General features: G+C 54.2%; 2 protein-coding genes across 4 annotated transcripts in view; one reads left to right on the forward strand and one right to left on the reverse strand.

Annotated features, from left to right (window-relative positions):
• ANO7 (anoctamin 7) overlaps positions 1-3,692 on the forward strand; it is a 29,062-nt gene extending 25,370 nt beyond the window's left edge. The window contains exons 22-24 of the mRNA XM_086720189.1: positions 2,223-2,313; positions 2,829-2,948; positions 3,080-3,692. Coding sequence (XP_086576315.1) covers positions 2,223-2,313; positions 2,829-2,948; positions 3,080-3,196 — 328 coding nt within the window. The 3' untranslated portion in view covers positions 3,197-3,692. The remainder of the gene's footprint in view (positions 1-2,222; positions 2,314-2,828; positions 2,949-3,079) is intronic.
• A 2-nt stretch (positions 3,693-3,694) lies between these two features.
• The window catches only part of HDLBP (high density lipoprotein binding protein), a 72,683-nt gene continuing 49,971 nt past the window's right edge, over positions 3,695-26,406 (reverse strand). For all 3 annotated transcript variants that reach the window (XM_086720181.1, XM_086720183.1, XM_086720182.1), the window contains 19 exons: positions 26,022-26,126; positions 25,572-25,650; positions 23,790-23,929; positions 22,264-22,368; positions 22,038-22,151; positions 20,972-21,058; positions 20,675-20,806; positions 17,175-17,393; positions 14,459-14,680; positions 14,149-14,367; positions 13,221-13,359; positions 11,578-11,732; positions 10,637-10,741; positions 10,326-10,460; positions 9,227-9,370; positions 7,060-7,245; positions 6,504-6,620; positions 6,162-6,290; positions 3,695-6,046 (listed from right to left, as the gene is read on the reverse strand). In XM_086720181.1, coding sequence (XP_086576307.1) covers positions 5,960-6,046; positions 6,162-6,290; positions 6,504-6,620; positions 7,060-7,245; positions 9,227-9,370; positions 10,326-10,460; positions 10,637-10,741; positions 11,578-11,732; positions 13,221-13,359; positions 14,149-14,367; positions 14,459-14,680; positions 17,175-17,393; positions 20,675-20,806; positions 20,972-21,058; positions 22,038-22,151; positions 22,264-22,368; positions 23,790-23,929; positions 25,572-25,650; positions 26,022-26,126 — 2,619 coding nt within the window. In that variant the 3' untranslated portion in view covers positions 3,695-5,959. The remainder of the gene's footprint in view (positions 6,047-6,161; positions 6,291-6,503; positions 6,621-7,059; positions 7,246-9,226; positions 9,371-10,325; positions 10,461-10,636; positions 10,742-11,577; positions 11,733-13,220; positions 13,360-14,148; positions 14,368-14,458; positions 14,681-17,174; positions 17,394-20,674; positions 20,807-20,971; positions 21,059-22,037; positions 22,152-22,263; positions 22,369-23,789; positions 23,930-25,571; positions 25,651-26,021; positions 26,127-26,406) is intronic.

Raw genomic sequence — 26,406 nt, forward strand, 5'->3', positions numbered from 1 at the left:
TAAACCTCTGAGGGAAGGCTTCTTAACTTTCTTGTTTGGATTTTTTCTGCAGCCCCCCCCCCCCCCCCCCACCTCGCTGCGTTATCAGATTCTGATACAGGCGAAGTGAAAATCTTTCCAGGAATGTAGAGTTATCAGTTTCTTCATGTGGTTCTGTCACATCTTGCTTTATGTATCGTGAGGTTCTTAGTTGCATAAGTTCTCATTTGTGATCTCTTCTTAGTGGATACTTACTTTTTCCATTCATTTTTTTTTCCTTTTTCTTCTTCTCTTGCTTTCTGGTGGATGACTAGAATTTTTTTTCTTTATGCTCATTTAGAACGGATGGCATATATTTTTATTCTTTGAGAGATTATCCTTACATTTTTAGCATACATTCTTAACTATATAAACTTTCCTATCAGACTAAAGGAATTCACATGCTTTATCGCCTATTTAGCACCCACCACTCCATCTTATTATTGTTATACAGAGTTTTAGTATGAAAAAATAAAGACATTTCTGGTCATTTGTTAATCATGTCCATATGGTATGTTTTAGTAGCTTCTGTGGCTACAGGGGTTTCTTAACGCTTTGCCTTCCCTCTGAATTCACTTTCATTCTTGCAGAAGTACATCCTTGACTAGCGCTTTCGGGAATGGTGTGTAGTTGGCAAACCCTTTTGTATGCTGCCTTTTATATCGGAAAATATCTCTTTGTCCTTCCAATAGCAGGTATACAGTTCTCCATTGAGCTATCTTCCTTTGGGACTATTACTCTCTTGTGGAAAGCTCTGGTAAGCATAGAAGGTTTTCCTCGACTTGTGTTACTAATAGGTCTCTGCCATCGTAGAGTTTAAAAGTTTCTCACTGGTGGGGCGCCTGGGTGGCGCAGTCAGTTAAGCGTCTGACTTCAGCCAGGTCACGATCTCGTGGTCCGTGAGTTCGAGCCCCGCGTCGGGCTCTGGGCTGATGGCTCGGAGCCTGGAGCCTGTTTCCGATTCTGTGTCTCCCTCTCTCTCTGCCCCTCCCCCGTTCATGCTCTATCTCTCTCTGTCCCAAAAATAAATAAACGTTGATAAAAGTTTCTCACTGGAAATCAGTTATGTGCTTTTGATCTGAAAGGTGATGTCTTTCTTTAGTTCTGGAAACCTCTCCATTTCGGTTTCTTTTTTTTTCTTCTTTTAATGTTTATTTTTGAGAGAGAGAAAAGTGTGAGCAGTGGAGGGACAGAGAGAGAGGGAGACACAGGATCCGGAGCAGGCTCCAGGCTCCGAGCTGTCAGCACAGAGCCCAGTGCGGGATCCGAACTCATGAACCGCGAAACCATGACCTGAGCTGATCAGACATTTAACCGACTGAGCCACCCAGGCGCCCCATGGAAACCTCTCCATTTTTCAAACAGAGCTGCTCTAACTGTTCTTTGCATTCATTCTCCGCTTCTGGAACTGCTATGTTGGAGCACCTCTGTTCTCCCTTCACGTCCCAAGGTCACGGATACATTTTGCAATCTTTTGGCTCTCTGTGTTGCGTTCAGGGTGATTTCATATAATCGTCTCCAAGTTCCCAGTCTTTCTTCTGTTGTGCCTAGTTAGGCCACTTAGAGTTTATTACAGGCATTGAGGATTTTTCCTTCAGTAACTTTTTTTAATGTTCAAGAATTGTTTCTTTTTCTACAAAGTTGGCCCTAATACTGCTTTCCATGGAGGGTAGCATGGCAGTTTATGTCAAAATGGAATGCCGAATCTAACCGGAAATACAGGAAGTTGTCAAAGGATGACAAGATGACAAATTGGAAATAGCAAGCAAAACTTAACATCAGCTTATTCTAGTCAGGGAGAGAGCCATGCTGGACAGGTGTCTGGGCACAGCTGACTGATCTCCGAATGGCAGGTTTTCACAGTGTTGACGAGGTTGACATCACCGGCCGAAGCAGATTCATCATATTATCACATCCATGACATTAACAGGGCGTTTGCCACTCTGGGGCCCAGTGCAGGCTGTAGGGAATGGGACAATCCAGCCCATCCAGCCCTTTGGAACCCCGGAACCCCAAGAATTAAAGCCGAGGGCACTGTTTAGTACCGTTTAGGAATATTCCCTCCTTCAGGCACTCTCAGGCAAGCCAGGCCCAGAACTACACGATCAGGGAAGGAAAAAGTAGAGAAGTAAGAAGGGCCCCTGCCAGCTCCTCAGCTGACCCTCAGCCCCAGCTCCCCACACTGAGTTCCGTGTCTCCTGCAGGTATCAGGCTTTCAGGGAAGATGATGGGCAGTATTCTCCAACATACTGGAATCTTCTGGCCATCCGCCTGGCCTTCGTCATAGTGTTTGAGGTTAGCCAAGTTCCTAGTTCCCGTTGGCTCTCCCGACTGGCTCTCTTGGCCTTAGCAGGACACCCACCCCTCCCCCAGGATGCTTTGCCTAATCCCACCATGTGGGGTGTGTGTGTGTGTGTGTGTGTGTGTGTGTGTGTGTGTGTTGGTGGGGGTAGGGGTGGGAAGGTGTGCGACCAAGCTACTACCCGGTCACAGGGCCACTCTCCTGTGCACTGTCGTTTCCCCATCTTGAAAACTTTGTCAACCCCTGCCTGGCCTAGATTGTGTGGATACTGAACTGCTCTGGGCACTGCTGGGTCCGGGGAGGCTCCACAGGCCGTGAGACCTGGGGCAGGTCTCCGCAACGGTGGCTTCTGCCTCCAGGGCTTTCCTTTCCTGCACCTGCTCCTCTCCAGCTCAGCTCACACCTGGGGAGCAGGTGCGCACCCCTGGCCCCATTAAGGCCACCGCAGGCGTCTGTCTTACCGAGGGGTGGGCGCCCTCCCACTGCTCGTACTATGTCCTGCCCCCAGCACGTGGTGTTCTCCATCGGCCGGATCCTCGACCTCCTGGTACCCGACATTCCTGAGTCCGTGGAGGTCAAGGTGAAGCGAGAGTACTACCTCGCCAAGCAGGCGCTGGCTGAGAATGAGGTGAGCCCTTCTGCCCCCCGCTTTACCTTCCCTCATCCACCGGCGGCACGGTGCCCGGCCGAGCACTCTACCCTGGCCTGTGACAGGGTAGCCAGTCCGATCACCCCTCCTGTACCCTTCCCTGGAGACAGGCTCTCTCTGGAACAAACGGAGCAAAGGACAACTACTCCCAGAGCTCAGAGAGGAGTTTGGGCCCACAACCTACATTGCCAGGAGGTGGCCAGGCCTCACGAGTCCCTTCTCTCTGAGGTCACGGGGGTCACCCCAAGCCAGCAGTCCCATCTGGAGGTGAGGGACTCTGCTGCCCTGGAGATGTCAAAGGCTCACTGCCCTCAGAGGCCACAGCCCACCTTCTGCCCCTTCTTGGCCCAGAGCTGTGGTGCCCTCGGTGACCCTGGGCCTCTGCTCATGAGCCCTAGCTCCTCAGGTGCCGGCTGCCGCCCCCCAACCCCCTGCCCGCAGCAGCACCTGGAGCTTCCCTGCCACCTCCCTCCCAGCCCCCAGGGCAGGTGGCCCCGCACCAGAGATGCTGGCCCCGACACTGTGGCTCAGGGCCCTCCCCACCCCCAGCTCTCTGCACGCGGGGCACAGCTCTATCTCCCATGTGCCACCGGGAGAGTCGCACTGGAGACTAGAACCATCTATGGGTCTCTAGTTACCACTCAAAAGCATGTTGAAGACACCCCTGGTTCCACAGGACCGAGAACCGGCATGCCGCGTGATAAAACGAGTTCTAGCACACTACATCTGGTTTTGGGTTTTATTTTAGAATTTATAAAATTCCAGTGTCATCCATATTCATAAGCCTTTACACATGTTTGCATATAATCTCCAGATTCCAAAATTAAGGCCAAGGGACGGATCATAGCTATGGAAACACATAATATGGAAGACATTCAACAAAGGAAATGGACACGCACACCCCACCCTGCCCAGGGCTGCCCCAGCAGCAGGGGCGGCCACAGGAGACCAGGCCTGGGCAGGGCCACCAAGTCTTTACCAACAACAACCAAAAACAGAGCACGCAAGATCCCAAACACAGTTCAGGGGAAGAGGGGATTCGTATCTACAACATTTAGTGATAAATGCAAATGTGCAAAAACTTGTGAAAATTTAAAATTTACGTTTGGGGAAGGGTGGGGGACGTCGAAGGATGCCATAGAAAAGATGAAGGGCAAAGAGGGCTGGGCAGACGCCGAGGGAGCCAGAGGGGCAGGCAGAGGGAAACAAGACAGCCCACGGGAAAGGCTCCAAACCTCATGCAGGTGGAGAGGCGGAGGGGCCCCCCCTTCCCAATCAGGCTCCCCGAGAGGGGAGGGGGTGCCTCCCCTTCCTCCGTCTCCTCACAGGCCTACTCTGGGGACACCCAGGCCGCCTGCTGAGGTGGGTGCTCTCTCCTACCCCCGTGGCTCGCTCCCACAGATGGGCACGCTGGAGGCTGCCGTGGCAGACGGAAAGCTGGCAGGGGCAGCCGAAGGTACACTTGGGTTGAGCAATTCTCAGTCTACTTAGAATTTCAGAGTCTGGAGATCACCGGGCTTGAGCTACCGAGTGGAGAGTGAAGGACGGGGGTGCAGGGGCGGCGCAGGGTGTGCGCCAGACACGAGCTGGCCCCCAGGAACTCCAGTATCCCAGGTGGGGTGACCCGACAGGGCCCCATCACCTCCGTGCGGGCAGAGGCAGAGATGGGGAGGCCAGGGGGCCGACACAAAGGGCCATCCTCGTTCCCTCACGATGCGACACACGGGCGCCTCTGTACCGCCCTGGGGCCACCTCTCCTCTCCAGAGCTGACCTTCAACAGTCCGCTGGGGGGCAGGGCACGTTGTGGTCGGGCCAAGGCCCGTGGTCCGACACCCACAGTCACCCAGCACACACCTGAGAAAGAGCGGACCCTCCCTCACCAGCACCGGGTCCTCCGGCCCAGGCCAAGCGACCACCTCTCTCTGCCCCAGGACCACGATGCCTGCCTCTCTGAGACAGCTCCCGGGGGCTCACACGCAGCATCCCGGCGTGCGTCAGAGGACAGCCTGGCTGAGCCCCAGCACCGGCTTCCCGCCCCCAGGGCTGCAGCAGACACGCCACCACCAGAAACATCTACGCCGAGAGGCTGAGCGCCAGGGTGGCACCACCCTAAGCACGAGAGCAGCCACACTGGCTCTGAGGTAGAAAGGAGGACGCCGGACACCTGGCCTGGGGCGAGGGGGCCACAGAGGAGCGGCTAGTCTCTACTGCCACTCTGCGGGCCGCCCCTCTCCCTGTCCCCACGTCTCTCAGGCCACACCAGGCCGCCACGACAGCCACGGCCGGCCCAGACGGAGACACGCGGCCCTGCCTTTGGGGTCTGCTCACCACGCTTGGGGGCGGAGACGCTTGGGTGCTTTCGGACCCTGACACATGTGAGGCCAAGACAGCCCAAGAACCCAGTCACCCTGCTGCCTCTCGGTCCCCTCTGGCTCCACCACGGCTCTCCTTTGGGCCCAGGTACTCCCAGTGTGCAAACGGGTCTCCCTCACCACCCTGTGGTCTAGGCCAAGTGGGCTTTTGGCAGCTGGAAGGCGGACTGCATTCTGGAAGGAGGGTCTGGATGGCAGGCAAAGGGAGGAAAGGAGGTGGGAAAGGAAGAGGGCAAACATTTTGGCTTTTATAAAGTCAAGGAAATTTATTTCCTGAGGTCATGACACAGGAAGTAGACTCCGCCACAGCTGTGGAGCTCTCCTAGCGGAGGCCAGAGCCTTACGGACATGCTGGATGAGCCAGGACGCTTACGGGGAAATGTCCAATTACCTCGGTTAGTGTTCACGACAGCGGAGAGCCGTCCCAGAGCGAAGGTGTCAGGGAGCAGATCCTGAGCGCACGCGGGGTGCTGGCGCGCCTGGCTTCACTGCGAGACCTCGGGGAGGGGGAAGCGTCAACAATTTATAGAGGCTCCAGCCGCCGGGTCAGATTGAGACAAACCATGTGTTGGTGGGGTTTGGGTCAGCAGGCTGGAGAGATTTCTGCTTTTTGATCATTATCGCTTGGGGCCCCATGGCAGGGTCTTGGGAGCCACCTGAGCCCCAAAACTGGGAAATTCTTCAGAGCTGCTCATGTCAGGAGCCTGTAGGGGGGAGAGGGCACAGCCTCAATAAGAGGTCCCGCGTGAGCCGCTTCCCAGCGAGAGGCGAGTGCCGGGGGCGCCCCCACCTCCAACGGCGGGCCTAACAGTGTCTGACCTTCTCGCTGCTGCTGGCGGTCCAGGGAGCGTCCCGTACCACAAAGCCCTTGGATGGCGCCTTGGACTCCTCGTGGGCTGGCGGCTTCATGTACACCTGCAACGCCTCGCTGTCGACCACGTCAGCCAGCTGTGGGCACAGGTGGGGGCGTCAGTCTGCAGCAGGCACAGACGACGACCACGCTTGCCTTGTCTCAAGTGTTTAGGGCTCGCTTAGGGGGACACCCTGCAACCGGCGTGCCTCTGGGAGCGGACGCACATACGTGGCCTTGCTGCTGCCCCGGGCCGGTTAGTGGCAGGCAGGGTGCCCCAGGCACAGGCCTGCTGCCCACCCATGACTCACATATTCCTCCTCTAGGTTGAGAATGTGGTCGATGGCCTCCTCCACGTTCTCTGGGAGCCCCGTCACAGTGACGCAGTTGGGATCTGGGGCCCCACTCTGCGGGAAACGAATGTCCACCTGGAAAGACAGCACATGCGGCCGCTGAGGTGTCTGAGGACACTCCATCTGGAGTCTCTGGACCAAAGGGTCATGGTCATGTGTGGCTGAGAATGGTGGACCTCTAGGGAAGTTTTCCCAAATTAACCTTGTGTTCAGGAGCCAAGGTCCTGTATGTCAGAGCTAACACATCACGACAGTACAGGACCATGCCGCACCGAGGGAATGCCGTCTCCTCCAGGCCAGTGTGGGACGCTGACCGACGGTGTCGCGTATACGCAGCTGGGACCTCCACATGACCTCACCAACTCAGGGACGGGCACCAGCGCCTCAGAAGTCTCCCGTTCCAGACCCCAAGGGCGGTCAGCAGCCGAGGCAGGAGACCTGTGGTCCCAGGCACTCACTCCCCCGACAGCGTGGGACCACACACCCCCCCTTCGTGGTGGGGCTGGGGACCCACCTTGAATTCATCCATTATTTTGCGGATGGCTTTTCCACGGGCACCAATGATGCGGGCGTGAACACGGTGGTCCAGCGGGACGTCCTCAGAAACCATCTGTTCAAGCTCACCCACGATTTTCAATATAGCGTCCCGGGCGGCTTCTGTATTCTTTTCATACCCTGTGATGGTTATTTGGTCCTGGGGCTAAGAAAGGAGAGCGCAGTCAGAAGAGGGGATGCCCCTAGAGACCCCAGGCTGGGAGCCTCAAGCCAGCAGATGTGGCTCCACGAGGCGGCAAGAGGCAGTGCTGGCGGAGTGAGGCAGACCTCAGCTTGAGGGGAAACACTGACCCGCTCAGGAGAGAAAGAAGATGGGGGAGACCGCCATAAGCTGATTTAAAACAGGTCAATGACGCCCATTAGCTCCTGCGTCCCCACCTCCCCCCAGACGTGTACGGGAAAAGAAAGGACACGTGGCCACAGAGATGGCTGCAGGCGAGGAGGGTGCTGCGTCAGAGACCACACAGGGCACGGGGAAGGTCACCTCGGGCCCTGCATCTGGAGGCGTCTCGCTGGAGACAGACCCGCCTGGAGAGAAGGGGCGGGACACTGCGGCTGCACTGCACAGCCCCAGCACGCCCCTGCGCAGGACTTCCCTCCCACAGCACACGTGGACGGGTGACAGCGCCACGCATGCACAGTGCGAGCAGAGCCAACACAGGACTCAAAGCGAAACGACAACAAAAAAGAAGAAAAAAATCACACACGTAAGCTATATTCTTTAAGACAAAGGAAAAGTTACACCCACAAAAGAATGGAACAACAGAAAAGGACCAGAGAACAAAAACACCTGGAAACAAAGGAGCGGACACTTCGAGATCTACCCAGAAGAGAAAGAGGCCAGAATGAGCCAGGCGGTAGCAGAGCAGCAGCAGGCCCCACGGTGGCAGTGGAGGGGTGGGGGGCGGCGGGCTGTGCCTAGAACCTGCCTGGCGGAGTCCAGAACCCGCCAGCAGCCGCGAGCGCTGTGCCAAATGCAGACACAGAACAGACTGCAAACGGAAGCATAATTCTCACAGGAAAATGCTGCATATCAAAATCACATGGCCACCCAATCCTACTTGGCTCTGAAACACTAGCCCGAGTGGTTTGAACCCTAAACAATGACTAAAAAAGTCACGTTTCCTTGGGAAAATTAAAGAAAATAGAAGGTAGTGAAGGTGCGGAGTTTAGAGGAGCTCAATTCTCAGGATTCAACATCAAAAGTTAAAGTTAAAGGGACGCCTGGCTGGCTCAGTCAGCAGAGCAGGCAACTCTTGACCTCAGGGTCATGAGTTCAAGCCCCACGTTGGGCATAGAACTCACTGAAACAGAACAAAAATCACAAATTAGCGTAAGAAAGATCAGGAGCATAAACATGTTTGTTAGAAACACAGCGGGAACAGAAGGATGCACCCAGGGAAGGTCAGGACCAGGCAGGAGGCGCAGAGGAGAGGTGGGGGCTCCAGAGGGAGCCCTGCAGGCCTGCCTGCCTTTCTGAACTCAGGTTAAGTGCGTGGCTTATAGACTCGGGCTGAGCAGAGGAGGAAGGTGCAGAAACAGGCAGTCTGCCACAGCACGGGAACACGGGGCTGAAAAGGCCAGAGTCTGCAGAGGCATGTTGGGATTTGCTGACCAGAAGGTTCTAGAGAACCATTTCTGGGTGCCTGGCTGTGTACCATGGCCAGAGATGCAGGCAGAGACCAAGGCTCCCACAGTGGGCAGTGCTATGCTGGAAGGGGGCCCTGATGGGAGCGGAGAGGAAGACGGGCTGGGGTGTGATAGGCAGGGGGAGGGTGCCCTCTGAAGGACCGCACCTGTGGGTACAGATGCGAAGAAGGACTCAGCCGGAGCCAAAGCTTGCCTACCACGAACAACCAGGCGGGCGTGGGAGAAATGTTCCGCACTCGCGCGGCAGCCAAGCACAGGGAGACCTCGCCCAGCTGGCACAGACCGAGGTGGGGCCCCGACGCCCAAGGCAAACTCAGACCCTCAGAGACCTGCCCCTCTGCGCTCCACCCTCCCCGCCCACCTGGGCAGGCCCTACGCTTGCCTGCTCACGGCTCCCAGGTCAGGGTGAGGGTACGAGAGTCCACCTGCCCCAAAGCGTTCCAGCCACAGAGTCTGACCCAAGCAGGCATTCTTACCTGGTTCCCGTCATCCTTATCGGGAAACTGGATGTTCACGTCATGTTCCAAGCGGATCTGAGTAATCACTGCCCCTTTCCTCCCAATAATTTTGGGATGGTATTTGGGGTCCACAGTGACGCTCAGCTTAAAGCTCCTTAAAGCCTGCAGGTGAGACAAGGGTGGAGTTCGGGCTTGACCTTCACCACATGCAGCCACATGTCAACCCCACTCTGTCCTCGACCCCAAAGATCTCCTCAGTGACAAAAGCAAGATACACTTTCCCGTTAGCCTCTATGCACTGCCAGCTGGAGGGCTGACCCGGAACGAGTGTGCACACCCCTCACAAGAGCATCGTTCAGGCGCTGACAAGACTGGCACCGTGCGTGGTGGGCTCTGAGCTGGCTCTCCAGTGAATTTCATGGGGGACGTGATGAGGAAGCATAAACACGTCCTGGGGTCTTTAAAGCCTGGGGTATGAAAGCAGGCCAGAAGGAAAAGGGGGCACGAGAGTGCTGAAGGACGGCCAGCCTGGGACATCTACGGCCAGAGGCTAGACCACAGGAACCAGGCTCCAGAGGTCTGCGGACCCTTCGCATCAAGACTCCAGAAAGTCCTCCTCCTCATGGGAAGCCCGTTCCCTACAGAATCTCTAGCAGGGCTTCAGAGCCTGTAACACCCAGCCTTGCCGTGCACTTAGGAAGCCCTTCGAATGCCAGCTCTCCAAAGCAGGGAGATGGGTCCCCAAACCTACTCAAAGCAGGGCAGCTCCGGAGAGAAGGTCCGCATGGGCCTGCTGACACCCACCCTGGACCACACCACTCACATTCGGGGTTCTATTCCAGCAATAGTTCCCAGGCCTCTCCAACCTTACCTTACCTATCGGGTTGGAGACACCACACGTGGCAGGGTTACTTTGAAAAAAAAAGTGCTAATTAATAGGAAATCTAACTCTGCCCCTGTTACACTGAAGAGAAAAGTGCCATGCTCATAACACTGTGTCTGATGGAAGGCTCCCCGGGTGGCCAGGTCCCCCTGCAGCCATGTGGCTGAACTGCCTGCAGTGTGGTCGGGGACCGTGGCTCTGGAGGACACCCCTGCGGGCCCGGCTGACACCCACTCGGTCCTCCTGCTCAGCCTGCAGCTCTTTCACTCGCTCCAGCAGCCCAGCCTTGGCCCGGTCCAGATTCGCGGCAAGGCCAGTGATGGCGATGACGTCAGACTGTAGTTCTGGTGCCGGCACATGGATGTTCACCTGCAGGGGACACAGATCTGATATAGGCGGGGGTCCCGCACAAGAACCGGGGACGGAACACTGCTACGGGGCACGACCAGGATGAGGCGCACTGCCGAGGGGCTGAGCCGCCAGGGGCCCGTGGGAGGGCTCGCTCCCAACACTGGCTCCTGGGGAAAGACTGCAAATCCCAGTACCTCAAACTCATCCATCATCTTCCGGATCCCGCTCCCCTTCTGCCCGATGATGTACCGGTGAAGGTCAAAGGGCACCTCCACTTCGATGGTGACGGGAACCAGTGCCTGCAGAGAAGACAGGGTCGGGCCTGAGAGCAGCTGGCAGGGAGCCAGTGACCCTGTGAGAATTACAGGGCGCTTCCTGGAACCTTCTATGATGTTCTGCCTCAACTGAGAACTTCACCCAGACTTTTAACTCAACAGAAAACACAGGAAGAGAATCCAGAATCCAGTTTTAAGGTTAACGCCACCAGAGCAAACTTTCTGGCCCTCACCCCAAGCCTATGCCCCTAACCGTGGCAAACCTCTTACAGAAACAAAACAAATCCAGGAAAAACAGAGCAACTGGAGAGAGACCGGTGGGGCTCAGGGACAGAAGCTGGCCTCACTGACATCAGGAACAGACTGTAGCCAAGCCTGTGTGGGTTGCTGGGTTAACAGCGGGGGACATGGGCTCCCCTGCTCTCTCTCTACGCTAGCCCCTGACCACCTCTCCACAACCCCTTCACTTCCACATTGCACTGTTTTTAAGCACCACCTGACACATGACCTGTTTCTGCTTCTTGTCTGTCCACTCCACCTAAGCACTAATCTGCACACCGTGGAACACAGCATTTAGAGCAGCGCCCAACAGGGAGGTGACTCTCAGGTAGGTGCCCCCCACACAAAAGACTCCTCCTCACAGACCTGAGATGGCAGTGGTTATCACTAGGCCACAGAGGCTACAGATCACGTTGACCCTGCTGTCACTGAAACCTGCCGGTTCCACATACTTGCCCAGGCCCCAGTGCCGGGCTCTGTGCCCGGGTCCGGTCCAGCACAGCCCGCGGTGCAAGCCAAGGTGCTTGGGGCAGCCCCACCGGGACGAGGTCCAGTCACACACTGCATGAGGGCACACCCACCTCGAGGGCTTCCTTGGCGGCCTCGCACTTTTCCTTCCGGCCAGAGATGATGATGATGTCACATCTCCTTGGGGAGCCAGGGTCGGTGTCTTTGGTGTCCCTCCCGTCTCCAGCATCGTCACCGTTCTCCTGGACTTGCGGCTCCACGCTGTGAACTGGGGAGAAGGGCAGGGCAGCTCAGAGTCCTGGCGGGAGAGGCAGGGCAGACCGGCGCCAGCCTGGCTCGCAGCCTGGCCTGGGTGGCAACAAAGGCCCCACAGTGAGGCCGGGAGTGGAGCGCTCTTCCTTGGAGGCTGGAACGTGATGCCCGGTGAGCCCAAAGGGTACGGAGCCTAGAAACTGAGCCACGATGCTGGGACACGGCAGCGAGAGGGACGAGGGAAGCCTCCAGCGGCCTCGTATGTCAGGAGGCAGGCAAGCCTCAAGAGTGAAGGGACACGAACACAGGAGTGGGCTGGCGGGGGACAAGTGTGGACCCAACACAAAAGCAAGGTTCGCGGAGCGGGATGGAACCCAGGAGTCTGTACGACATGAACGCGAGCGAGCGAGTGAGCATCAGGCAGGGCAGTGCCGCACAGACCAGGGTAAGGTGGACGCTGTAGAACTGCCGGCACCGGAAAGATGTGACCATCGACCACGAATTCAGTACCAGTACACGGAACGCCAGCTCCGCGGATTCTGGGGGATGTGCCACAGTTATCTCTAATGACGTTAAGAAAACATCCTTATTCTTAGGAAGTAGCCACTACAGATAAGGGACGAGTCTGAAAATTACACTCCAGTGTCTCAGAAACAACAACTGTGTGTGCATAGAAGAGGAGGTGCAAAACAAAAGAGACTGAATTTCAATAACGAACATATAAAATATGTCTTTATCTGGTACGATGTTCCTTCAAATATACTCCAAACAGCCCATGTTCTAAGGAAACAAGAGCTTCAATGGCCACGAGAAGCTCCAGAGAGGACAGAGATGGGCGGCGGCGGCGGGGGGTTGGGGGGGGGGGGGTCGTTCAGGGAGGACCCAGGAGGCTGCGTGCAGGGTCGGTCATCGACCAGACGAGACCAGAGACGGCACAGTGGGCTGCAACCTAGCTGGGAGCCTGGCGTGACCAAGTGAGGTCTGAGACACAGGCAGGACGCTGCTCTCACTGAGCCCACATGCCAGTCACCTCCTGGCTGCCTAACCACCCTGCCGTGCTCCCAGGACACAAGCAGGACCAAGTGACAAGCAGGACATGGAGCTGGGGGAGGGGTGTCACAGAAGGGCAGCCAGTGGCCACCTTTACTGGAGCCGCCTTCCTCACAAGGGACAAGACCCGCCAGGTAGGGGTGCTTGGGGGAGAGGCAGCCGCAGTGGACAGAGTGGGAGCAGCCCATCACACACATCACTTGGGAATCTGTAAGTAGCCTCAGAACCAATCCCCTGCGCATCAGAGGCCGCAGCTGCTTTGCCGTCCTTGGCCTTGTCACCCTGCACGAAGGCCACCTGGTCACCCTGGGACCCGGGTGTTCCAGCAGCACGCCAGCACTGACACACGAGGCAGCACACGTGATGGCCACCTGATGCCCACCCTCCGTAGGGGAGGTCCATTCACACACCCCCTGGCTCCCCACTCAGCACAGAGCTCACCGCTGAGACCCACCTGGGTTCTCCTCTCTGTCTGGGAATTTAATCTGAACGTTATAGTCCCGAGTAATCTGCTGGATTCTAGAACCTTTGGGGCCCATGACAGATCGATGGAACTTCTGGGGTATGGCACATTCTATGGTCACCTGGGCTTCCTGGGGGGGGGTGGGTAGGGGGACACAGCAAGAAAGAAAAAAATAAAGGCAAAGGTTAACTGCTTAGGCTCGACGCGTATTTTCACCAGCTTTCGCTCAATCCTCTACAGAGACCCCCAAATGCACAGATGCACGCCCCCCCCACCCCTTTTCCAAGTGCTCAAAGTACAACAGGGTGGACAGAGGGAGGGTGGGGGCAGGACTGACAGGGAGGCCTCTTTCTGAGACATCTCCCAGTGACTAAGTACTGATGACCTGTCTGTACAAAATGGCACCAGCACTCACTGCTGCCCAGAGCACGTGTGACCATCTCCTGTCTCCATGCACAGAGCCCCCGCCCCGAGCACAAAGCACGCGGCACTGTTAGCCACTGTCCCTGTAGGGGACACTAGCCAGGTGACATTCAAGTGCTGTGGCTGTGACTCTGTGAGGAGGCATCAGGCTTAATGGTCAGGACAGTACTTCCAAGGCCCCAGCAGGGGAGGGCTGGGAGGAGCCCTGGAGGGGGGGATGAGGCTCTCTAAGGGCTGGTTTAGAAAACCCCACAAGTTTCCATGTCGATTCGCTGACACGCCCTCCCCTGCCATCTCTTTTCTTCCCGTTGGGAAGGAGAGGCAGACAGAAGGAAGCCGGTTCCTCATACAGATTTCATTTCATAACGTGTTTTTAAAAGCTGCTGCTCAAGGGCAGTGTCCCGCCAAGAGTAAAGCCAGAGAGGCTGAGAGTCCAAGACTGAGAACCAAAGAGCCCCAGCCTGACTGGAGCCCTGCCACCCTCCCAGGCACCTACCAGGTCCTCGATGATCTCCTGAATGCGCTTCTTGGCCGCCTCCACACAGTCCTTGGCGCCCTTGAGGGTGACCTTATCACTCTGCGTGCCAGAACGTGGGAAGCTAACCATCACCCCACCATACTCTTCAGCAATCTCCCGCAAGACCTGGCCTCGCCGGATGACAAAATGGCGGTGGTGCTTGGGGTCCACCAGCATGCAGTCCTCCACCACGTTATCCTGCAGCATTGGAGGAAAGGAGAGGGAGAGGACTCGTGTCAACCACGCCGACAGGATGGACAACCAAGGGGCAGCTCCCACTGGGCCTTACCAGGTTCTGAATAAGGGCCTCCAGCTCCTTCTGTGCCTCCCTGACAGCATCCTCCTTCCCGATGATGGTGATCAGGTCCTGATCCTTGTCCTCAGCCGTTGGGAATATGATACGGGCTCCAGTGTTGTCACGCACCTTGCGTATTTTGCCACCCCCTTTGCCAATGAGGAACTTGTGGTATTCCGGCTTGGCGCGGATGTCAACAGTGAAACTCTTGGTTTGCTGTGGAAACCAACCGCAGATACATTGGTCTGATGCTACTTGCCTGGTCCCCCGGGCAAGTGAGAAAGAGGGCCTAGAGAACAACAGCGTGGGGCTAATCGAGCCTCACGGAAACTAATGGATGGACTCCCAGACGGAAGTACTTACATGCCATCTACCATGACCACAGACACTCAGATAGCCAAGAGCATGTGGATTGAGAGCCCCAGTCCTGCTGCTTCCCCAAACCGACCGAACCCCCGCCAGTGCTCTCCATCTACAGAGGGGACTGGGTGAGTGTGGCCTCGGGGTGCTAGGCAAGTAGGAGGCAACTGCACAGCAAGTAAGCCCACAGCACTCCGGTCCTCCCAAGTCGAGCAGAATGCTCCCTGTCTGGGCGTTTACCTGCTCTCGCCACAGGGGAGCCCTTCCCAACAGGAAGGCCCCATCTCAATCTCGGAGAGACCGAAGCCAACCAAGGCCCTAGTCTGACACCGAGAAGCCAGGGCTCAGCAAAAGCCCCGACACGACGACCTTGTTGAGGATTCATCTGGAGCACACACTCTGCCTGGCTGACTCAGACCCATACAATGCTTCCCCCTTCTTCCTTGTATCCTGAAACCTGGCTCACAGGCATGAAGGAACACAAGAGGGGGGAAAAAAAAGAGGGTCTACCAGCATGCTAAACAGAGTAACAAACAAGTGAATTTTGTTATCTTTTAAATGCTGGTTTCACAAAACACCCCTGAGAAAATCTTCTACTCTTCAGACAACGACATTGGCAAATAGCACCATTATTAAAAAACCTATGAGCAGAGGTGCCTGGGTGGCTCCGTCAGTTAAGCATCCAACTCACTGTTCGTGAGTTCAAGCCCCACGTCGTGCTCTGTGCAGACAGCTCAGCCCCTGGAACCTGCTTCAGATTCTGTGTCTCCCCACTCTCTGCCCCTCCTACCTCCACCTGCACTCTGTCTCTCAAAAATAAACCAACGTTCAAAAATAAAGCTAATGAGCAAGGTGAGCCCAGCTTAGCAACACGATAAAAGATGACACACTTAAAGCAGTGGGGTCACCCAAAAACACAAGGTCGGTTAAACATTAAAACAAACAAAAAACAACCAGTAGGGGCACATGGGTGGCTCAGTGGGTTAAGCATTGACTCTTGATTTTGGCTACAGTAGTGACCTCACAGTTCATGAGCTCAAGCCCCGTGTGGGGCTTTCCACTGACAGTACAAAGCCTGCTTAGGATTCTCTCTCCCTCTCTCACTGTTTCCTCTCCCCCCAAATAAATAAACATTAAAAAAAAAAAAAAAAGCAAAAAGCTAACCAAAAAAATCTAATACATATGCTTAAAAAACGAAAAACCATGCTACCATGTCAACAGATGCAGAAAAATCTTCCTATAAAACCCAACACCTGTTCCCGCAACAACTCTGAGCAAATCGGTAACAGACAGAACTTCCTCAACCTGATAAAGAGCAACTTTGGAAGACAGTGTAACTCCCACTTCATGGTGAAGGACTGAGCACTTTCCCCAAAGGCTGCCAACAAGGCAAGGCTGTCTGCCCTCCCCACTGCTACGCAACGCCATCCTGGAGGCCCGCGTGGCGCATAGGACAAGACCTACGGGCGTACAGATCAGAAAGAAACCCAATTGTCTATGCAAAGACATGTTCTACACATAAAACTCACAAAAAAAGCTACTAATACTAGTAACTGAACTTTAAAGCAGATGCACAAAACAAAGCCACTACAAAAAAAAAACATATTTCAATACATGACACTAGCTGGAATTTGACACTGATTTAATTAACAACAATGCTACAAAGCAAAATAGTGAGGATATGAATTGAACAAAACACGAAGGAGAACCACATGCTGAACATAACAAAACACCAATTAAAAATCAAAGACTTAAAACAGACTGGAAGACTGAATTCCCGGGAGGTCAGTTCTCCCCAATTTGGTCTACAGATTCAACACAGTCTCGGTCAAAATCTAAGCAGGATTTTCCCCTAGAAATTGGTAAGCAGTTTCCAAATGCAGAATGGCAAAAATCTAGAACAGCTAAAGTGGTTCTACAAAAGCACAAAGCTAAAGGGCTCTCCCAGCCCCCCCGACCCTATGGTGTCACTGGGACACACAGAGTCCAGCAACAGACCCACACGTGGGTTTTGACAAAGGGGCAAAGGTGATTCAATGCAGAGTTTAAGGTGATGGCCAAAACATTTTCACTGCAGTGGTGGTCATGTCAGTGTGTGTATGCTCGTCAAAACTCAGAAAAGTGGACTTTATGGTCTATGAACCCTACTTTAAAAAGCCAATACGCCAAACCGCAACTTTTCTACATCGTACAGGTAGGCATTTGACCTGCCAAGGCCCTTTGTTCAGCAATGGCAAAACCAGAGACGTAAAGGTGTAACGAACCAGTTTTCTGACCCGCCACAAAAACAGGGCAAGGGCTTCCAGCAAGGGACAGACACGGCACCATCACTCCTGGGCGTGGGGCTCACCTTCTCCTCTGCCAGGTGCAGGAGCTGCTTCTTGGCCTTCTCCACATCCGAGGCGGGGCCCCTGATGACAACTGTGTCACTGCCCGAGCCCTCCACAGGGAAGTGGATGTGCACCCCGCCGCACTCCTCCATGATGGAGCGGATCAGGCGGCCCTTCGTGCCGATGAGGGAGTTGTGCAGCCTGGCGGGGATGGAGACCTCCACTTCGGCAATGTTGGCCTGGAATCACACACAGTCCATGAGGTGTGGGACACAGGACGGCACGCCCGCCGCCCAGGGACCCCGAGTCTGTGTGCATGAGTGGGTACATGAATATGGGTGCGGGATGGGGCGGGGGCAGTGGCTCACACAATGTGGAAGAGAAGCCTCCGGGTTACACCGTCAAAACAGTGCTTTCCTCCTTTGGTTCTCTTGGTGCCCAAGCAGAGATACACCGATATGCCTGCGGGTCAGCACCTATCCTGCCTCTAGTCAAGGTGACACAAGGACCAGGTTTACCTCCCACAAGGACACAATGGTGTTCAAGACACTGGAGACACGGAGGAAGGAAGGTAAGCCTGCTGACTGCCCCCTGGCCAAGTCCCAGAGTCAAGGACACAGGGCCGACAGGTCAGAGCCTGAGGGGAGGGAGCAGCGTGGAGGCAGAAGCCCCCGTGAACTGGACATTGCTCCCATACTGACGTGCGGAGGGAAATGGCCGAGGCTTGGGAAAGAGCCCCGGATCACTAGAGGGAGCAAACCACAGCACACAGCACTGTCCACATGCCAGGACGTGGGCACAGGAAAGCCTCACTTCAGTAGTGGGAAGTAATGCCCCAGACTAGGCACTGCTGTGACGCCACCTCATGTGTCTCAAGAGCAAGTCCACAAAGGAGCAAAGTATTTCAAAGTACCTTAACGAAGCTGAAAGACACTTACAGGAATGCAAAACTATCCAGCATCCACCAGAGTAAACCTTCTAACTTCTGGCATCCAATGAAAAAATAGCAGATAAGCAAAGAAACAGGAGAAAACTATCTCACTGAGAAAAGCACAGAAAACAGCCCAGAAATGACACAGACACTAGAACCAGTGGGTTGAGGGGCGCCCGGGTGGTTCCGTTGAGCATCCCGCTGTGGATTTCAGCTCAGGTCGTGACTTCACGGTCCTGATATCGAGCCCCACATTGGGCTCCACGCTGGGCAGTGGAGCCTGCCTGGGATTCTCGCTCTCTCCCTCTGCATCCACACCTCAGATTAAAAAAACCATAAAAAAAGAACCGGAGGAGACCGATAACACTACAACAGGCATTTTCACGACCCTGCATATGGCCAAAAAGGCAAAGAAAGACTGAAGGTGTCAATGTAAAACCTCCAATATTCCAACTGAACCCCTACAGGTGAAAATGTCCAAAATGACAAATACACTAGGTGGGATACAGATTACACACTGCAGAAAATTAATAAATTTAAAGAAACTAATGGAGGAAAAAACACCACTTCACCTTTCCACTCAAATAAATAGCGTACCAGTGAACCACAGGACAATCTGGCTGCCTATCACCAGATAACTGGAGTCCCTGAAGGGGAGGACAGAAAAAAAATATTCAGAAATAGTGACCCCAATTTTTCCAAATTTGATGACAATGCTAAACTCACGTATCCAAGAAAGCTCAATGAACTCACACGAGGAAAGGGACCCCCAGACATGTCGTATGTCGTTCAAAGCCTACGAGACACTCCTAAAAACAAGAGCCAAAGAACGTGTGTGGAAGAGCAAAGTAAAGGAGGACCTCAGACGTGTCCTCACAGACACTGTGGGAGGTGCCAAAACAGAGTCAGGTGCAGAAAGAAAACCTCCAAGCCAAGGTTGCAGAGCCCCCGGATGCCCACCCTGCCACTGGGGCAGCCTCCTGGGAAGACGGGCTGGCACTTTCTTACAAAACTAAATACATTCTTGCCACATGACCCACGTTAATACTAAGGGAAAGAAGCCAATGTGCAAACAAGAAGGTGCCGCAGGGCCACAAGGCAGACCAGGGAGGCCGGACAGCAGCGCTGGGACGCGGGATTCTCAGCACCTCCAGCGACACTGCCATAGCACGAAGTGACCCGGAGGAAGCGCACGTGGAACGTGTGCCCGGACAACTCTGAAACAACCACTAAAGTAAAAGCTATAATATCCAGTAAGCCATAAAGGGAGATCAAAGGAAAAACAAAGTTCTATTAAATCCAAAAGCAGGCAGAAAAAGAGGACAAAGACGGGACACACAGAGAACAAGTTCAAGGCGGTGGACTGAAACGGAACCGCACAGAACAATCACATCAGGGGTGACCAAGGGCTGTGGAGGGCCAAAGGAACTTGTTTATGGGGACAGTTTGTTTGGGAAGATGGAAAGTTCTGGAGACTCATGGTGGTCATGGCTGCACAGCAAGTGTGAATGCACTTAATGTCCTGGGGCTGTACGCTAAGATGGCAAATCTTGTTTACGTGAATTTTAACAGAATTTTAAAATTAAAAAAATTCATATTTCCTCACACTTACTAAAAACATGGATTAAAACATGGATTAAAACAAGATATCTACAATTACTAATGTAATTAGGTACAATTAAAAGGCAGAGATGGTCAAATTGAGTAAAAAAAAAAGCAAACTGCTTAAGAGAAACCTACTTTAACGAGAAAAAGTAGATTTCAGAGCAAAGACTACTACCAGGGTAAAGGAAGATGATTCTAGAATGACACGAATTACAGGCATCAGGAATGCAAAAGAGACCACCACAGTGAAAACACACTATGGGAATACTATGCAAAATTCTACACTAAAAAATTTGACGACTTATTAGATAAAAAACCCCTTCAAAGAAAAACTACAGGTCTCAGACCAAAAGGAAAATCATCAGTGCATACAATGACAGTACTGCGCGGCCATTAAACAAAACAAGGTGCTGACACACAGAGCAACACGGATGCTCGAGGTGAAAGCAGCTGGAGATGGGGGAGCAGACGCCAGGATTTCTTTTAGGCAAAGATGCAGGAAACCCACTCTAATCCCCTGTGGCCGAAAGCAGATCAAGGGGATGGCCAGGCAGAGTAGGGGCGGGGGCTGGCATGAAAGAGGGAGGGACTGAAAAGGAGCAGAAGGACATTTCTGGGGTGCTGGACACACTCCGCATCCTGACTACGGAAAGGGTTCCATGGATGTACACGTGTCATAACTCACCAAAGCGCACACTTTAAACATGCAGTTTTTTACACGTTGACTTTTCAGAAATTGAAAAAAATTATTGTAATGGCTTCACGACCTGATTTCCAAGCACTCACGTCCAGTGCTACCGCTCAGACCAGCGGGGCACACCGCCACAGCCAGGCGGCAGGTGGCTGCTCGGAGGCCAGCACTGCTGCGGGGAGGGCCGGCCTGCCTGACCCCGCGTGCCTGAACAGCAGGCTAGCGCCGTGGGGGCTGCTGAGACAGGACCACAGGGAGCCTGGCTAGCGTCCTGTCACAAAACACCCCATTACCAGGTCTTTCTGGATGGACAGGATGCGGCTCCGGGCAGCCTCACAGTTGGCTCGCTTGCCTGTGATGATAATGGTCTCTGAATTGCTATTCTCTGCTGGAAGGTCGATCTTTGTGTTGCTTTCTTCTCGGATCTACAAGCAGATGGGACACCATGAAAAGCGGACGTCCCAGGTGAGACAGCTGGAGCCCAGGGCTGGAAAGGAAGGCTCCCTCCTTCAAAGCTCAGCCGGAATGGCAGAGGGCTTTGGGGGTAGGCCGAGGAGAGCCAAGGTTCAGGGGACAAACTGGCTGGTCACCTTTTTAATGTTTGCGCCTCCTTTCCCAATGATGTTCTTGTGAAATTGTTTGAAGATCGGAACAGAAATTGAGTAACTATTTTCCACCTTAGAGACAAAAGGAGCGGCACAATTAGCCAGCATACTGGAGTGAGGTATCCCATCATCCATGAAAGAGTATGAAATGACAGGTCTCATTATGGGAAAACACACACTTGGATCCTCCTGGTCTCCCGCTCTCTGACCTCTGACCTTCAGAGGCTTGTCACAAGAATGGGGGATAACTTACTCAGCAATTAGCTAACTGGGCAAGCCACAGTTAACTGATGCAAAGCCACCTTTATAAAAAGTGGCTCGCAATACAACCTGCCATCTGTTCGATGCAAGTTCCACAATCCAGAAGCAACGGAGTGTGCCAAGTGTCCTCAACCGACACTCTGGGTACGAGGGGGTTCTGGCCACCTCCAGGACCAGAGCTGGCCGAGGGCCAGTGGAGACCAGGACACCAGGCTGGGAGAAGTAAGCCCAGAGCACACCTCAAGGTGACACACAGACCCTGCCACTCTTGGGAACCCCACCACTCCAGGGCAGCGTGAATGTGCTCAGGGCTGGGAGAGCCCCCGTCAGTGATTGAGGCAGCTGTCCGCTCGGTCCAAGCCCCATGAAGGACCACAGAAAGCATGAGTCCACCTGGAGTCCTCCCGTCAATAACGACCCTCGGCACTTTCCAAACTACCTGTTCCCATGCCAGCTCTCAAGAAGGTAACAAATCAGTAACTGACTCCCCACACTATCTGCGTACATCCCGCTCCTTACCAGATGGCACACGTTATCTAGATACCCCAAGACCCCTCCAGGACACAAGGAACCTGGCACCCCACTTTAATTCCACGCAACACTGAGGCCCTAACAATTTCTGCCAGTCTAAGCACACGGGGTTACCAGGGACGGCATCACTATGGAGACGGCAGACCAATCCAGGGTCCAAGTGTGCTCCCCAAGCAGAGGTACTGACGGGAGAAGTCCCCCAGGCCTCTCCACCACCGGTAACACTGTATCACAACCAAGGAGGGAAAACACCCCCTACCAGGTCTGCCACCATCTTCTGCATGTATTTGGTGCATTTTTCCACCTCATTCTTGGGCCCTCTGAGCTGGACGATATCACTCTTCTGTGCTGGGTCTGGAAAGTTGATGATAACCTGGAACAAATCACCGCAAATGCAAGTTCAGTTATTGGTAATGACCGGATTCCACAACAGTGCCAATCAATCCCTCCTAGAGGACTCGAGGACGCCTTTGGGAAACCCTTACCTCTGGGAATTTGTCACGAATTTCACGGATCCGTTCACCCTTCTGGCCAATGATGGTGCGATGGAATCTCTGCTCAATGATCAGATCCTTGGTACGCTCATTTTCCTAAAAACGCGGTTTGAGGAGATGACGTTAACAGCAGGAGGCCCCCCGGGGGCCTGAGGAGCTCCACACAGCCTCGCGGCAGCACAGGGAGTCGGCAGCCAGCAGAGTGCCCTGGAGAGGACACCCACTCTCTCTAACAACACGGGCTGGGTGTCATTTTCCTGATGAAGTACGATTCCGCAGCAGAGTTCAGGACCCCTCAACCAGAAGTGCCAGTGCAGTGGCCTCGATCCATGGGGATGAGAACAAGAGACCACGAGGCACAACGCCCTGCAGGCAGTGATCCTTCCACAACACAATGTGGTTCAACCACTGCCACACGTGGATAATTAAGAAAGGTTCAACACCAGGCAATAAACCTGCATGGTTCTGGTTCTCACCTACCCCAGCATCTCACTAAAACACCAAAGAATACAAAAGAATAAACAGAGGTAGGATAAAGGAAAAATACTAGCAGGTAACCATTCAAAATCCTGGGGGAGATTCTGGATCAGACTGGCACCAGGCTGACAGAGAAACACGGGTTCAGTAATCCCACAGAAGCACCAGATACCCCAGACCAAGGGACCCCCCCCCCCCAACCCGCACCGGGCAACAAGAGAGCTGGCTGAGTAAGGGAAGAGCTGGAACCCTCTGCTGAGCTGTGAGCTCAGGGATGGCCAGAGAATGGCAGGAGGCCGCATGTGTCGGCTTGCAGCTGAGGAAAAGGAAAGGCCTACTGCCCAAAGGGGGCCTTGAGGGCAGGCTCCAGGCCTGGGCACCAGAGCCAGGCAGTGACAGGGTGAAACAGACATGCAGCTCACTCCCTATCCCGATGAGGCACGCACACTGCCCTGCTCGAGGCTTCCTGACGTTCTGCACATGTTTACGCTGAACCGTAAACTCTCACTCAGCACGTGCCTCCTCTGGATGCTGAAAGGCATCCCAGTGACGCTTATACGTGCAGCCCAAACCAACAATCACAGCTGCATGGCTATCTGCATATGAATCACACAATCAAGATAGACACACCAGCGCTGACAGCTTAGACAGGGGAGTGCAGAACTTCAGTCTGGCAGCAGGAACAAGCCCCGCCAACCTTTAGAGTTGCAGATAACCACACAGCAGGAATTTTCAACCTTGGCTGCACATGGGAGTCACCTGGGTGCTTCTAAGAATCCAGAAGATCCATCACAGTCCCTGGAGTCAGTACTCAAAGCATCCCAGACTCCGGGGTTTCCCCAAGGCCAAAAGCCCTGCTGCAGAGCCCCAGTGCCTCCAGCACAGCACCTGGGCCCCTGCAGGTCAGAGCCACTCCTAAATTGAGCGAGTTCCATTCTCCAGGACCACACATGAAAACAGAGGCACAGAGGGTACCCTGCAGAGTCACCCAGCAGGCACAGGTGCACCCCTCCCCAGCAGGGCCTGGCCGTAGGTCTCACCATCCGAGAGGCAAGCTCCAGCAGCTCCCGCTTGGCCTGCTGCACACCCTGCGGGTCCCCCTCGATACGGATCAGGTTGCTCTTCTCACTGTCAGGAGGGATGCGCACGGACACCTTGTACTGGTCTTTGATTCTGTTTACTTAATAATACAACAAGAAACACGTTTTAGACTCAGAATCTATTATGTTCCACTAGTGATTAACCACCTAGCAGAACAGGACTAAAGCCCCCCACTCACTGGTCACCCAACAAGTAAAGGGGGTGATTAAGCCTTCGGTGCAAGACCCTCCATTCTCTCAAATGTGCTGGGTATGGTCTTTACCTAGACGGACCATGCAGGTGTCACCCTGAGGATGTCACGTGACGGACAGCTGGGGCCTCTCAGTGGATGAGGTTTCCCTGGCCTGGGCTATGGCTGGGGCTTTAGAATACTTAAAAGATCCCAGGGGTTTCTAAGGTGGAAGCAAGTTTGGGAACCGAACCACTGTGTTCTCACGTCATAAAATTACTCTCAAAAAAACAAAAATAACCGAAGGGCACCTCCCAATGACCACCTGAGGGCTCCACGGAGGTCAGGCTGCTGCCCAGAGAGACCCCACCATCAGCTGGGATCCAAATCAAGACTTCACTTCTTTGCCAAACAAGTTGAGTTGAAAACCCTCTGTCATCTTCTTTGAACAGAGACCCAAGCCCCCACACCCTGGAGAGACCTTATCCCAAGAAACAAGGCCTGCATTTTGCCCAAGCTCCTTAGGGGTCACAGAGGAGGGCTGCGAACACACACAAAGACAGCCAGGACATGTGCTATTCCAGGGTGAAACCACGTAGGACAACAAGAGCCAAGGACTCAGAAGCCAGGTGAGAGGTTTCAGATCGTGAAAGAAAAGGAGGGGAGAAACAGAACCAGAAAGCGAAGAGAATTAACCTGAACCGCACGGGGGGCCCCACACTCCCGGGGAGCAGACACCGGCAACTTGTGTCAGAGCTACGAGTTCTTACGTTAAGACACCCCAGAGTTCATCCACACACACACACACACACACACGAATCGAGTTACAGCGTGCGCGAGGCTTCAGCAGTATGTGCAAGGAAGCTCCATCAGGAGGTGTTCTGTGTCTGTGGACTCTCGCTGGTGTTTAAAATACCCCAGAACACAAGACTGACACCAAACACGGCACAGCTGACAAGCTCACGTTACTATGAACAAAAACTGGACCGTATCAGGCAAAAACCAAAGAGGACACACTCACAGGGCATCCTGTCTACACGGCTGGGGTCCCTACAACCTAGGGATGGACCCAGGCTGGGATGTGTGCTGCCCTCTCACCTCCTACTACAGAGAAAACATAGGGACAAGGAAAGCACTGTAATGTGTTGGATGGCCTCACAGTAAACCAGGCCAAGGAGTGGGTTTTAGAAAACATCCTTCATTTGGGCACAGCCCTCACTCAACACACTTCTGAGGAACCACGCTTGCGCTCCTGATCAGACAGAGCTCACCTGGGCTGCCGTGATATCGCTTGCCCAAAAGAACCCCTCCCTGTGCCCGTGAGCCCAGACATTTCCTGCTCCTTGGGGAGCCCTGCTAGGCACCCATTCGGTAGTGACTAGAAAACCAGTGATGTTACCCCATCAGGCTCGGCAGTCCTTCACCGTGACCTCTGACCAGGATGGTCATGGTTACCTCCAGACCAACCACAGCCCGAGGAGAAGAGGAGTTCGAAGCTGTATGACCCAGCCTCAACCCCAGCACCACCCCCGGCGCCATCAGCCGCACTCACTGTTGGCCCCGCTCTTCCCGATGAGGTGCCTGTGGAACTTGTGGTCCACGTTGATCTCCACATAGTCCATCCGGGTAATCTGCAGGAGGAGCACAGAATGGGTCCGGAGACAAACTCTTGAGGCCATGGGATGAGCCACAGTCTCAGACACCAGCAAGAACCAAAGTCCAAAAGCCGGTAGCTGTTGCCATGTTTTGTCACTCAACTGTCAGGCATTGTTCCAAGACTGTCCTTCCGGCCCACTTCAAAGACCCTTCTTCAAAACAAAGTCTCCTCCATCCATGAACCTCCTGGACTTGGCCAGGTTCTAACCGCTTCAGAACCTGTTACTCGCCCTGGGCTACCCCTGGGTAGCCAGGCCCACCCACGTGATGTCTGACTGGCAAGCGAGGACATTCCAGCCACGGCCCTACTTCACCAGCACCCACAATGTGCAGGGGGGCACCTTACCAGGTCTTTGACCATGGCTTCAATCTGTTCCTGGGCCACGTTTACATCCTCTGTGGGGCCTTCCAGAGTGATCTTGTCCTCACCTTCCGTGAACTCGATGTGAACCTACCACATCAAAATGAGGAAAGAGATGGCCAAGACGGCACGGCACAGCGGCAGTGCCCTGAGAACCTGCGAGTGCTTTCCTGAGGCAGCGGCCAACCCCACCTGCTTCATATAAACGCACGTCCAGAGACACCACAGGCGGCTGAAGAGGGCAGCTGGGGGACACGCGTTATTTCGGTACTACTGTGATCTAATCATCTTTGCTTCAGTAAATGTGGGAACTGTAAAATCCTCCACAATACGCCTACCACCCAAACCACAGACCTAGAGCACCTCAACA

This window comes from Puma concolor, chromosome C1, assembly GCF_028749965.1.
Source record: "Puma concolor isolate L17-30 chromosome C1, mPumCon1.1.hap2, whole genome shotgun sequence".
NCBI classification, from domain to species: domain Eukaryota; kingdom Metazoa; phylum Chordata; class Mammalia; order Carnivora; family Felidae; genus Puma; species Puma concolor.